The sequence below is a fragment of the Symphodus melops genome (genome assembly GCF_947650265.1).
Source record: "Symphodus melops genome assembly, chromosome: 17".
Lineage (NCBI taxonomy): Eukaryota > Metazoa > Chordata > Actinopteri > Labriformes > Labridae > Symphodus > Symphodus melops.
The window spans coordinates 11,537,495-11,551,074 of record NC_136707.1 but is presented as its reverse complement, the minus strand read 5'-3'; the positions used below and the strand labels follow the sequence as shown (position 1 = coordinate 11,551,074).

Sequence of the window (13,580 nt, the reverse complement as noted above, 5' to 3'; positions counted from 1 at the left end):
AAATATGTCTGAGTCACCCCACCCATAGAACCCAAGTAGGTTTACTCTAGTAACAAGTTTCCTTTTCCACCACTGTCTCAAAAAGATAATTAACTATTTAAATCCCCAAAACAGAGAAAGTCACTCAAGTATAGTCATTCAGTATAGCCCCTCTTTCCAAAGCTAATATTGACATTAGAATTTCTTATCTGCTTAAAGAGTTTAAGGGTTAATTTGAGTGTTTTGGTGAAGACTGGTGGGGCAGGGGAATTTGGAACATGCAGGTGTGAGGGTTTTCTTCTCTTTGAGCAGAATGGGGATTCAGGTAAGAGACAAGGGGTGTGTATCTCAGCCCCTCTTTTGTGAGTGCAGCCGTGCCTCACACCCACCCCCGCCCCTTACCTGAGGGCCACTTAACTTTTCGAGTGGACTCTCCACACAGGGCATTGTCACCATTGGCATGCCCAACATGGAATCCGGGCGCTGGGGTCGAAGTGGAAGAGGACTCGGCTGCAACTGCTTAAAGTTGTTGATCACACATGTCACCTGGAGATATAGAGAAGGAAAGGAGTGAGAAGTAAGCAGGGGTAAAGAAAGCTATGAGGAGAATTAACCCATCTACCACATGGTAAATGATAGCTGGTGATAGCTGATAAACCATAACATGTCTGATTTCTGTAAAGTTTATTGCCAAATAAATTGTCCAAACTGGTATCTGAAATGTTTGTAATGCTGTGTTTTCAATTTAGCCTCTTTGTCTGCAGGCATGTCAGCTGAAAAATGTTATCAGAAGGTGTGGCCTGGCAATATAAGCAAAATGATTTGTAGTTTAATCTACGTGGTTTACATTACCTTTAACCCCCCCCCCCCCAACATACAAACCCATTTTTTGTTTCTTCCTATCCTATATCATCTCTTACCAAAAACACTGCGATGGAGCCACCGGTGAAGAATCCCGCCAGGACATCAGCCCAATGGTTGCGATACTCAGCCACTCTTACAACACCTACCAGCATGGCCAGACAGAGCAGGGTGAGGCTGATGGTGGGCTTCGTCAGCCGTGTGCCTTTTGTCTTAAACACCAGAGTCACGTACATCTGTGGAGAGGAACACAGGAGGGCACGCACAGTCGTGTACAACAAACATGGGAAGCAACACAAAACACAAAAACATGGACAGTATGCATTATTGACACTAGCTTTTTTACTTTATTAATTTTTTGTCAGAAAATAGGGTTTGAGTACATGTATGGCCTCAGAAAGGCCATAAAGTTAACATGGCTGAAAATCATTTCAACAAATAAGGTGCTTACTATGGATGTAATCAGAAGAACCAGACATACCTGGATCCTACAGAAAGCTGTCTATTGTTGAAAAACAACTTGAAGATCTGATACCAATAATAATTCATTACTTTCTGTGAAATACATGATGAAATATTTTTAACCACTGACTGGACCTTGATTAAAGTCGGAGAGATAATATGTTGGGCTTGATTATTATTTGTGAGGCCATCACTAATACAGCCCCAATTTGCCTCCCATGTCCTGTAAGTAGGATTTAAGAACTAATGGTCAACTTGTGTATATGAAGCTACAGTGCAGGAGTTTGGTTTGCTGGTAAACTAAGCTAAAATCAAAAATGTGAAGCTAGAATGCAGATTGCTTGGCTATAACCATAAGTAGCAACATCTTAACTTTAGGCAATGAAGTAAGTTTTAGAGTTTTCAGACTTGTGTCATCTGCAACTTGAAACATCATTTTCTCATTGCTTGGTAACCTCACTGCTGAAAGACTGCTGGCTATTCCTGCAGATACTGTATGTGAAAAAGAAGTTGTTGTATATTTTCTGTCCACGTTGATTGAAACTGTCTGTGCTGCTTTTCTAACACCACGTCACATGAGACAACTTCCAGCATGCTCAAACTTACCACTGTATACAACGCACTGTAGACACTTCCAGCATGATCAAACTTACCACTGTATACAATGCACTGTAGACACTGAGCGCTGCATCCTTGGACGGGAAAGATTTACGTGCAGACATGACAACTAGTGGGTTTCCTGTGCAGGCACGGCGTTCGGCGATGTACTGCATGGTGGACTGGCAGCCTAGTGCTGTGTAGTTTGGTCGGCAGGCAGACAGAAAGTGAGGTGTCTGGTTTCCTGTTACTACCTGCCCAGCATTGGCAAAGATGGTGGTGGTGAAAAGGCCAAAGGCATAGACACCTGCGGACAAATTTGAGGAACAGTAAAGTAACACAGATGATAATCTAGGGGAGAACACAATTAAAGATGTATCAGAATAAGAAGAACATGTTGCTTTTTTTTAATATCTAACATAGAGCAATATTAAAAACCCTAAAAGTATGCTGAGATTCAACAAGTGATAATCTAATTTAGGTGATATAGTTTTAGATCCTAGAATAGCTCCAACACATTATTATCAGCTGAAGTGTAAAGTTGCAACAAAGGCCTACTTCTCAGCTGATTCAGCTCAACATGCTAAATCATCAACTAATAAATATTCACAAGTGACTTCCTGCCGGATCCTGAATATCTTTCCACATAGCTTATATCTCACTTTATCATCCAATTAACAGCCACATGTAACAGCTAATCTTGACAAACCTCTGAGGTGAAGTGAGAATAGTTCATACATTTCCACCTTTTCTTTTTTTTTTTACTGGTTGTTGTTGTGTGTCCCTCACTCCCTGACAAAAAAAATCCCTTTTCACAGGCCTGAAAAGAGTGGCTGTTTAATACAAAGCAGCATAGTCACCAAGGAAGCGAATTATGCGTCTCAGTAAGGGGTTGAAATAGCAGCAGTCTGCAGTGACGATGGTCTTCTCCTGGGTTCCCTCAGCCTTGAAGAAGAACGCACACAGCTCTCCCACAAGAATCTGTTGCCCAGAAAAACACAGAATGATGTTTAGTTAAAAACTTTGTTTAAGTTTATGTATTTTGTTAGATCTGTTACGCTATATAACGACCATTCGTATTTAGTTTATTTCCCTGTAAGCATCACTTGTAAAGTTAAAAGAACAGAGTCAGACACAAAATGCTAAATAAATCCTGGAAAATCACAACAATTTGCACATGTAAAAAGTAACTGCAGCCACAAAAGGCAAAATGAGTCGCTATGGATAGCAAAGGTTTCATTAGCTTGTTCCTAACAGCTGTCTATCAAACATTTGTTTTTGCAAGAAAAGTCAATCTAAAAAAAAAGCTGTTTCTACATAAGTACTTTGGGTGTTTTTCTCATAATTAACATTACATTTACTGAAGATACATCACAAATCCATTAAAGTTTTCAAAATGAAGATGATAAAAACAGCACAGAAAATAGCAAGAAATAGCATTGTGCTAATACTAACAGCAAAACAAACAAACAAATGCACATAATACTATGAAGACAATTGCACTACTGAAATTTTTTTTTACCATCATTGGAAAAACACTTGTCAAGGATGATACAACTGACCCTAAGACACTGCAACACTTGTTGAAGATAAAGTGGATCCATGACTGACCCTCCTACTCAGAAATCTTACCATAATTTATTGTGTTTCAAGCTTAAAATAGATGTGTTTCTTGAGCCAGAGGGGATAGGGTTAGTCAGAAGGGTACACTTTCTTTATAATCTCGATGTCTGTGATTAAAAGAAGCAGCTTTTGTTGTAAAGTGTGTGTGATGTTATTGTTCTGTTCATTCAGGCTTGTCAGGCTTGTGGCGAGGTTTTGTTCAGCTGATTGAGCTCACTGCACTCCCTGTGGTACCGAACAGTGGTGCCTTAGCACACTGATGATCCCTTAATGTACTGCAGCACTGAGACTCATCAGAGTGAGAGCCCACAGCACTCAAAGATACGGCACAGACAAAAAAAAACTAGCTCCTTTACTGAAAAACTGCCTACGACAGTTTTGCTTTATCTCAAATCATCCTGACAGTTTCCATGCTCTGCTGTGACAGTACCAGGACTCACTTCAATGCTAACTATGTCATTTATCCAAAACTGTCTTGAGCACTTCTGTCTGAGAAGAAAAAGCAAATAGAGATAAGAAAATTACTAGGTAGTGAAAGAGAAAGACAGTGAGAGAGAGAGAGAGAGAGAGAGAGAGAGAGAGAGAGAGAGAGAGATTAAAAACTGATCATGTTTCAGGTCGTCTCATGATTCTGGGCAGCTCCAAGCCGGTCCATGAGGTAATAGCATGCAGAGGCCCATCAGAGCAGCAGTACTGTGAAGTACGTGCCCAGCCGATTGCTTTCTGAAACACAGCCCCCCTGTGTGGCTCCATGGCAACCCTCTAAACTCTGAAATCAAGGTTGAGGTGGTTTGATCAGTCACTTGAATCTGAGATGTTAGTGGCAATTTCACACAGTGGACAGTCATATGGAACAAATTAAAGGCAGCATGGGGGCTGTTTTCATTGGGACCGCTGGACTACAGAGCTTGAGTATGTTTGCTACATTTTTGGGAGATAATAGCTTGTTGTCATCATAGACAGTGTTGGGACAAACGTGTTACCGTAACGCCACTAATATTTGCGATAAATAGTAAAAAATAGTTATTTTGTTTATTTTAATAATGCTGGTTACTGATGTCAAAAAGGTGTCGTTATTTGTCACATTATGTGGAACAGCCGACAAAAGGCAGGCAAGATGACGCTAATGTCAGCACAGCAACATCCTCAGAGAAAGAAGCTCAGGGCTTAACAACAACAACTAAACTAGATGTCACAGAGCCCCATGCTGCAGACACAGTTGAGCCAAAAGTTGGAAACAGCCGGCTTGATTTAAAACACCACCTGCTCCACAATGTGTGACCTGGAGTTAAGATAGGTATGTTGTCGGCTACAAGATTCATCAACTAAGTCTGTTACCTTCAGAGAAAAGTAAAGTTCAAGTTACTTTTTGCAGTAACTAGTTACTTTCATGAAGCAGTAACTCTGTTTTTAACACATAAGTCTGTTACTTTTTATAGTAGTATTTAAAAGTAACAGTTATTAGTGGCGTTACAGTAACACGTTAGTCCCAACACTGTCATTAATGACAACATACTATCATCTCTCAAAAATGTGGTAAACTCAAACTCTGCAGTCCAGCAGTCCCTATGAAAACGGACGCCATGCTGCCTTTAATTTGTCCAGGACACTCTTGAAAAAGAGATTTTTAATCTCAGTGAGTTTCTCTTCCTGGTTAAATAGAGATTAAGTAATAAAGAAAGTAAATATTTATCCTGATTGTAGGATGTTTTAGATTATAAGATACTGACTTCCCCAAACCTTTGAAAATCAACATACACAGCCAAAATGCTATTAATGGACATAGCCACAAAAGAGATGAAGGGTTATTTTCCTCTTTTCTTTGTTTATCTCGAGACCTTTTTTTGTACCAGTGCAGTCGCTCCATGGAAAGACAATATTTTGGGCATATATTGATAAATTGCACATATTGACTTAACTTTGAAAATCAAGAGGCGTGTTCACATCCTATAATTAGTCTAAAGCGGACTCTGCAAAGGCTAACAGCTTGACTGCTGCCCTGTACTTTTAAGCCAAACCAATGCACTTCAAGATGCAAGTAGCAGAGTCTGCATAGAGTGGTGGTATAGGAAAACTGCGAATAGGTTAGAGCTAATACAGCAAGAATGAATTATTCATGCATTGATAGCATCCATGCGAATAATGCAGCGCATTATTTCAACCAACAATTCAAAATGATCTCTGCAGTGGAAAACGCTCCCCAACTTCTCCTCCAAAAACTCACACAGGCAATTACTTCACAAGCAGGTCATAAATTCTTGAAATTAAATCATCAAGTCGAAAACTCTGACAATGCAAAAGTGCTGCGATTTGACCAGACATGTTTCAGGACATATAATGATTAGTAGAAGAAGCACGATGAGCATCAACATTTGTGGATAAACGGCGCGTGAACCCGGACATGTTCTACATGAATGATTTAGGTGAAACAAGGCAAGTAAGTGTACGAATAAATCATTAATTCATGCACAAGATAAGTTGTGTGTTTGCGTGTGTGTTATGTGTGTGTAAAAATAACAGTGAGACTGCAGAAGCCAATTTTGTCCGCCCAAGTAAGTTGGAGGATAATGCTCTGTGTGTGTGAGTAATCAAATCTCGATTTGTGTCACTGGTCATTAGTCGAATGTTAGAATGCATTCAGCATTCAGACCGGCCCCATTTTATGAGTGTGTGGCTATTAAAAGACAATTACGAAGAATATTTCACTCACAGCTTTGAGATGAATATGAAGCAGATCGAGGAGAGGACAGAGAAGAAGCAAGAGGAGGTGAAAGTCAAAAATTCAACCTTAAAGAAGATATAACGACTGATTCTCTACATAAATATTACAATATAAGCAACATATTTTCCATCAGTGTCAGCATCAGCGTCAGTATGTTAAAAGCCATGGAGGACTCTTCCCGGCAGCGGAAGAGTAGCCTGAGCTCTCCAACCGACAGCAAGGTGATCCGGCACTACTACTATTACCGATTTCCCTGACTCCCAGCCACAACAGCCAGTTCAGTCAGGACCACTTTGTCAAAATGGATATTTTGACACAATTATTTATATTTGGCCCTATGGCTCTGTGAGGAATCTATCTGCTTATCAACGTGCTTATGTGGAAAGCATTAGGCAGGAACAGCACACATTCCTGCCCTTCCAGTGCATAAAAGGAAAGCTATAAGTCAGGGAGACAAGCAGACCCCCCCCAGAAAAATCATCAATGACAAGCATGAAATTGATTCAGTCAGAATAGCATAAATGGATGCGCATGCATGCAGAGGGAGCCGAGATGGCTAGAACAGTTAAATAAGGCGGCGTAAGAACTATTTGGCCTATAGGATGCTCTCAGCAGATCAGCTGGCCATCAGCTAATGAGGCTTGCATAAGATCAGCTGACGCAAATTCTGACACAATAAAAGAGTGTGACTTCATGGCCTGCCTGAACTAATGCGAGGCTTCACACTTTGTCGTCCCCACAACCACCACCTCATTCATGCGCCGACCTCAACCTCACCATTTTCTTTACAATTTTTTATCCTCCCTGTTGGTAAGGTACTGTGTTTTATATTATCATCATTTTTTGCCTCTCATCATTTTTCATATACTTAGCTGTTGTACCTGTGCATGATTTTATGTAAAATGTATTTTAGATTTTTCCTGTTCCCCATGAACTCTATCAGAAACAGACAGCCTTTTGAAGAGTCAGTGGAAATGTTTGTCATTGCTTGTAAACACCAACATTAAGCCTGTGTGGTTTTTCACCTCACTATGACTAGTCTATCTTTCTTTGCCACTTCACCTGTGTTCCTTTATTCGTCAGTTTAGTTCAAATCCAATCCCTGAATTGTATCCACTCTGAGTCCCCCAAAACATCATAATACAGGCAGAGAATCATAATACATGTCTGTCTGCAGACAGTCAGCACCACACATGTATGAAGCCACACAAGTGATAGTTGAGCAGCATTTCAATTGTATTATTAGCCTATATCTTGTTGTATTCGGAAAAAGCTGTTGACTCTATCTTTAAAACATCTGCTTGCCTGTTCTTGGATCCTCTCGTCATGCATGTATTCATACCAAACCTGATACGCATCACAGCAGCTAAACAGTAAAATGTAGATTGCTTTTATTAATACTCACTTTTGTAAACAACAACAGACTCTGACCAGCATGTATGAGCAATGAGACGAGATTATTATAGACATTTTGAAAGCCTAAAGTCTAACACTTTACTGCTGGGGTTTGTACATCTTTCCATATCTTCAAATATATTTAACATGTTTGGTAAATGTTTGATCCAATCTCCCAATTCTGATGTTCACAAAGGTTGGGGTTGCTTCACTTGAGTCGTAAAGACAGTAAACAAAACTCTTTCATCAACCATATAAAGAACTGCTTACAACATTATAAATCCTTTTTAATCCTTTTTTGTGCCTATTAGCTTTCTTGTTTGTTACGGGTCTAAAAACAAGGACCGATTCTGTCAGCTCGAGAGACCCAGAACTTCCACCAAGACCAAAATCAAGCTGATCAAAAAGGATCTGTAGATGCACTCAAAGATCTTTGATCAGTCCAAGGCTTCCAAGGAGCTGCTGGATAAGCGCAGGTCCACGATGGAAGACTACCGTTGCTACAGGGAGAAAGCGCAGCAGACCTATCTGGAACAGAAGGACCTCTGCCTCGAGCTAACGGCAGGAATGAACACTGATGAACTGTCTGTGTGGAGTATGCATGTTCCCACAATGCATTCAGGGGTTCTTTCCAGGTACTCTGGCTTCTTCCCACAGTTGCAAGACATGCTGGCTAGGTCAATTGACTCTAAATTGCATGTAGGTGTGAATGTGAGTAACTGGTTGCCTGTCTCTGTATGTTGGCCCTGCCACTGACTGGCGTAAAGTTTATGGTGTGTGACTCCGCCTATTGTTCATTAACAGCTGAGATTGGCTCCACCCTCCTGCGATCATAAACGGGAAAAGTGGTAACGAAAATAAATGGATAACTAAATCTTAGATTTAAAGAGAACCTCTGTGACAAAGTAATTCTGCACTCAACAGTCTAATGGAGTACATGCTCATTTCAAAAGGCATGATAGATGATCACTATATCAAGTATTATGTTCTTGTCATTAGATATTACAGTGTTATATATAGTGTTTTTCTTACATCTCTTTTAAAGAAAGCAGGCTCTCGCTCTTTCATTATCTCAGAACTCCACACTCATTTCTCTGATGCGCAGTTCTACGGCCATAACACCTAAAGCTTCTGACAAGAATAGTAAGGTTACTCATGTGCAAAGAACAAAGAGATGCCGACCTGTCACTTGCATCCCATTTCCGGACATCATCTACACCATCCTCAATCTCCGCAATGTAGGATTTTTGAGTTAATGGGTGATACAAAAGATACTGCACCTGTCTGAGTACATCAGGATCACAGTCTCCTTCACTTGCATGCTGTTCTCACACACAGACAATGAGTGCTAATAGGAGACTGACTGAAAACAAAGACAGAATAAAGAAGCCAGCATTTATTTCAATGCACAGACATGATGAAGAATGACTGCTGAGAGAAGACCATGAATGATCCAATTCATGCATGAATGCTCACACAACACATACTGTAGATGTGCGCAAGCAAACAATTCATGCACACTGATCTCGAAAACACATTAGTGCACAGGGATGTCTCTCCTTTCATCTATCTATCTATCTATCTATCTAATCCCCTTATTTTTATCTTACTATTCTATCTATTATCTTTTGACTGTTTTCTACCGGTTAGAGGAGAAGGTTGTACATATTTAATTTTTTATGCAACTTTGATCTCGATTGCTACTCTCTTTTCTAATCTGTCATTTTGTTCTGTGCATCAATCAGTTGTCTATTCCTTGCTTTATATCGCTGGGTAATCAGTACCTAAATCTAACTTCAATGACTGATGAGATACAAGGAATTTTCTGGAAATTCTTCCTCATGTCTACACTTTTCTCTGGAAAAGTAGTGTCTAAAGCATGGCATTGCACAACAAATGTTCTGCTGATCTCTGCTGAACACAACAGAATAAAACATATAACAGGTTTGATTCCCATAATATTTGCCTTGCTTGGACACACAATCTTATAACAGAAAAAATAAGAAAACATTTGAGCTGTGAACCTGCAAAAAAAAAAAGGGTAAAAGAAAGGGTTGAAGGAGACAGGAAATAAACAATGAAACATTACGATTGTTTGGTATTACAAACAAAAAGTTGTTGCCCTCTTCTGCTTTACATAGAGATATTATTACTACGACATCAGAGCTAGGATTGGGTTCGAGGCAGTGTAGAGACAGTGGAGAGAAGCACAGATAGTCAGAGCAGATAGACAAACTTTAATGTTAAGTGAAGATTTATTTGTATTTTTTTCACAGAAGTGATTATCTTTTTCATGATGTTCTCAATTTCTCATACAAGGATGCAACTTTGAACCTGCACGAACCCCATCCCTATCATAGCTTTCCTCTTTTACCTTGCCATTGCAGAATGAGGTAGAAAAAGTCAAGGGGCCTTCACCAAGCCACGTATGCTACCAGTTCCACAGCAACACATGCCCCCTCTCTCACCATGGAGCCCACCCTGCCATCTGTCACCTAAACTGGTTCAAGGCATTCTGACCGAGACTGTGCACATGTGTGTGTAGGCCTGTGTTTGAAAATAGCAATACGGTAAATCAATAAGATAGAGAGCGATGACAGCTGCAAGACAACAACTTGAGAGAGAGAGAGAGAGAGAGAGAGAGAGAGAGAGAGAGAGAGAGAGAGAGGCAGGGAAGAGCGCACTGATCCATGTCTGTGCAATTATGCATAAAGGTACTTCTTGGGGTGGGTGTTTGGTCATGCTCCCCCTCAGGGTGAGGCATGGCAAAGTTTAATGTCAGTCCTCTGACACAATGATTGAGCAATCAGGGTGTGAAGATGCTGACAGGACACCTCTGTGACGTTGTATAACGTACGTCCCAAAATTGCTCTGAGGTCAAAGAAAGGACACGTACAAAAAAAAACAGTGTCAGTGACTCAGTCTTGCTAATTTCCTTGATAATAGGTAAAAAAAAAATGTATTTGGCTGATTTATTTAAAATATAAGCAAATAATCTTTATCAACTAAAGAGATTTTTTTTTATTTGAACTTACTTGTGGCCTATATCTTAACCTGTTAAGTTTCAATTGCAATTTAAAGATTTTCACATGTTGACAATTGCGTCTTTATAATTTAGCATCAATTCAACAATATGTATGACATCTCTTCGTAATAGGAAAATAGCTGAAAGTGGGACAAAGGTAGGTATGCTATTGAGTCTTTTTGAGTCACTGACTGTTGCCTAGATTGTAGCTTGTCCAAGCTGTGAAGAGGAGAAAGATCAGATTATGTGTTAATTGGAAGGTGAGAAAGGTGTGAGGAGAAGTCAAACAAGGCAAGAGCTAAATGGAGACGATAGTGGAAGACAGACATGAAACAGAGGTTAAGAAAAAAAGTGAAGAGAAAAAAGCCAAACTGATCAAAGGAAGGATTAAGAGGAGCAGGGACACACGATTTCCACACGTACTGACAGATTATATCTGTGCAAGATAAATGAATTAATCCCAGATTTAACTGGTTTACAAGCTCCATTAGGCAAACTTTCAAGATGCCTTTGAAGTGAACCAAACTGAAGCTGTGTGGGGAATTTTAAGTGTTATAAAATAAGTATAGAATAACAAGACCGGCCTTAAACCAATAAAGGATATAGTTACAACCCCTTCTCACTGCTGGTTTTAAGCGTCAAGTAAGCCCAGTGGTTTCCCTGCCTCTGACTGTGACTATTTTGGCTTAAAGAGTTTTTTGTTTTTTTTTACATTTTGTAGCGCAATACATCCTATGTTCTGGTTCTTTACACACATGCTTTAAATGGTGAGTACCTCACAATTGTTAAAAACTGTTTCTATATATTTAAAAAAGTGTCTTCATAGTAAATTCAAAGCAAGAAGTCTCTGCCTTTTCGAAATTGAACGCAAACAGCACTTTAATCAGGTTTGTTCAGTTATTTCAGATGTCATGTTGTTCAGCAGTGATGTCGTCGTTTGTTGGGACAGCCTCAACGCACAGGTAAATAGAGGATGTTTTTATAATCAATTGAAAAATGCAACACAAAAGAAGTCGCTTTTACAATGCAGTCTAATCTACACACATCAAAGACCCTTACAGTTTAACAGCTGGATGGCTGTACTTGTTGTCAATATGACCAAATCTGACTCAACAGCACCACAATTACAGCTGCAAACTATACTCTATGTGTGGAACTTTTCAAACTCAAATTAGATATGAGCATTTTGTTCTTTTGTTTGGACTGCTGTGACTGATTCAAACAAAACATTAAGGGTCATAAGTACAAATAGCCAAAAACGACACTAATCTGAATAAATCTAAACACTCAGGGTAGAATAAGCGCAGTACAGTGTCAAACACACTGAGCTGGGTCTTCCAAGCATCAATTATCACCTTGTACAGAAAATTCATATGGGTGATTAATGATTTTAATTAAATGTTCGGACACTTTTGGGAGCTGACAGAGAGATGGAGCACCTCTTAAAGGGCTTGGAGTGTGCACTGCTGTGGTTACCTTCAATGCTCCAGCCGCAGGGTAGAATAGCAAACTCCAATCAGCAGTATCAGAGTATTTTACACACCTGATTTCTTCAGTTCTATAAAGACAGGGTTGAAATCCTCTGGAAAAAAGAAGAAAGAGGCAAAGCCCATTTTCTCCAGACTGTAGCTATCACAAGCAGTTACTGCTGGGATCTTCCTTGCTGCTTGTTACACACACCAAAGCCTCTGTCAGCACAGGTTAAGACAGCCTTGCTGGTATAAGTATTGTGCTCTGACCCAGATCAACGTCTGAAGTGATTTATTCTCAGCTGGAGCAGCTTTTAAGGTCTGCTGGCCCTGGATTAGAAGTGAAAAGCTCTGTTCTTTAAAGACCACTAATATCATAATCATAGGGCAGGTGCAGGATTTGGATTAAATTGGATTAAATTAAAACTGTACTAAAATTATTGGGGCATGATTGGTAATATTTCATATTTTTTTATCATACGATACAGTAATGAGAAGTTAAGCTCTTACATGCATAATCATACCCATTCTCCAATATGTCTAAACACTATGGCAAACATCAGAGGCAAGTTATCAGAGATTGGGGGGGGGGGGGGATTTCTGTCAGTTATTAAACATTGGCTGAAACACAAACATGCACAAGCAGGATCCTATGGACATGCACTGATGAAGAGATGACAGAGTGAGGCGGCTTCCCTCAGTGAACTCACCTGACCTGGTGGAGGGGGTTTGGGGCCTTGCTCAAGGGCACCTCTGCAATGCTAAGGAAGTGAACTGGCACCTCCCTAGCTACCACACCTTTTATAATTGTGCATAGCCCTACAAAAGCAGTGTCTAGCTATATTTGCCTACACAAACATATTTTTGGTCAGCCCATGTTATTTAATTTATTTAATATAAACAGGTAACAGGTAAATATTTATTCCCTTTTACTTGTCTGGCTTTAATGTGTATTGTGGCTGTAGTCTCTGTTGTGTTTTCCCTGCCATTTTTTGTTAATCTTTTGGGCATTTGAGCTGCTGAGGATTGTGTATGAGCCCGAATTCAGAGCCAGGTGTTTTTACTGTTCATGCTCCTTGCCTTTTGGCCCACTTGGGGATCAACAGCTACCCTCACACACACACACACACACACACACACACACACACACACACACACACACACACACACACACACACACACACACACACACACACACACACACACACACACACACACACACACACACACACTCACACACAGAACCTGCCCCCCTTACCTTTCCTGTTCCAGTTTTTCATCACTTAATTTTCCTTTCAAACAGAATATTTGTGCAATCATCACTCTATGTATTTTGTGTGATGTTGTGCTTCTTTCTGCCATTTTATCCACAAGTAGCCTCTTTCTGCCCCCTGATGACCTGTCTACCCATTCAAAATCATATTTCTGTGTTGCCTAGGTTGAATTT

General features: G+C 40.0%; 1 protein-coding gene across 4 annotated transcripts in view; it reads right to left on the bottom strand.

Annotated features, from left to right (window-relative positions):
• The window catches only part of plppr2a (phospholipid phosphatase related 2a), a 42,259-nt gene that overhangs the window by 3,021 nt on the left and 25,658 nt on the right, over positions 1-13,580 (bottom strand). For 2 of the 4 annotated variants that reach the window (XM_079366882.1, XM_079366881.1), the window contains exons 4-7: positions 2,760-2,880; positions 1,956-2,206; positions 900-1,076; positions 382-525 (exon numbers count right to left, since the gene is read on the bottom strand). In XM_079366882.1, the coding sequence (XP_079223008.1) occupies positions 382-525; positions 900-1,076; positions 1,956-2,206; positions 2,760-2,880 (693 nt within the window). The remainder of the gene's footprint in view (positions 1-381; positions 526-899; positions 1,077-1,955; positions 2,207-2,759; positions 2,881-13,580) is intronic. The other 2 variants (XM_079366879.1, XM_079366880.1) reach the window with 1 other exon arrangement.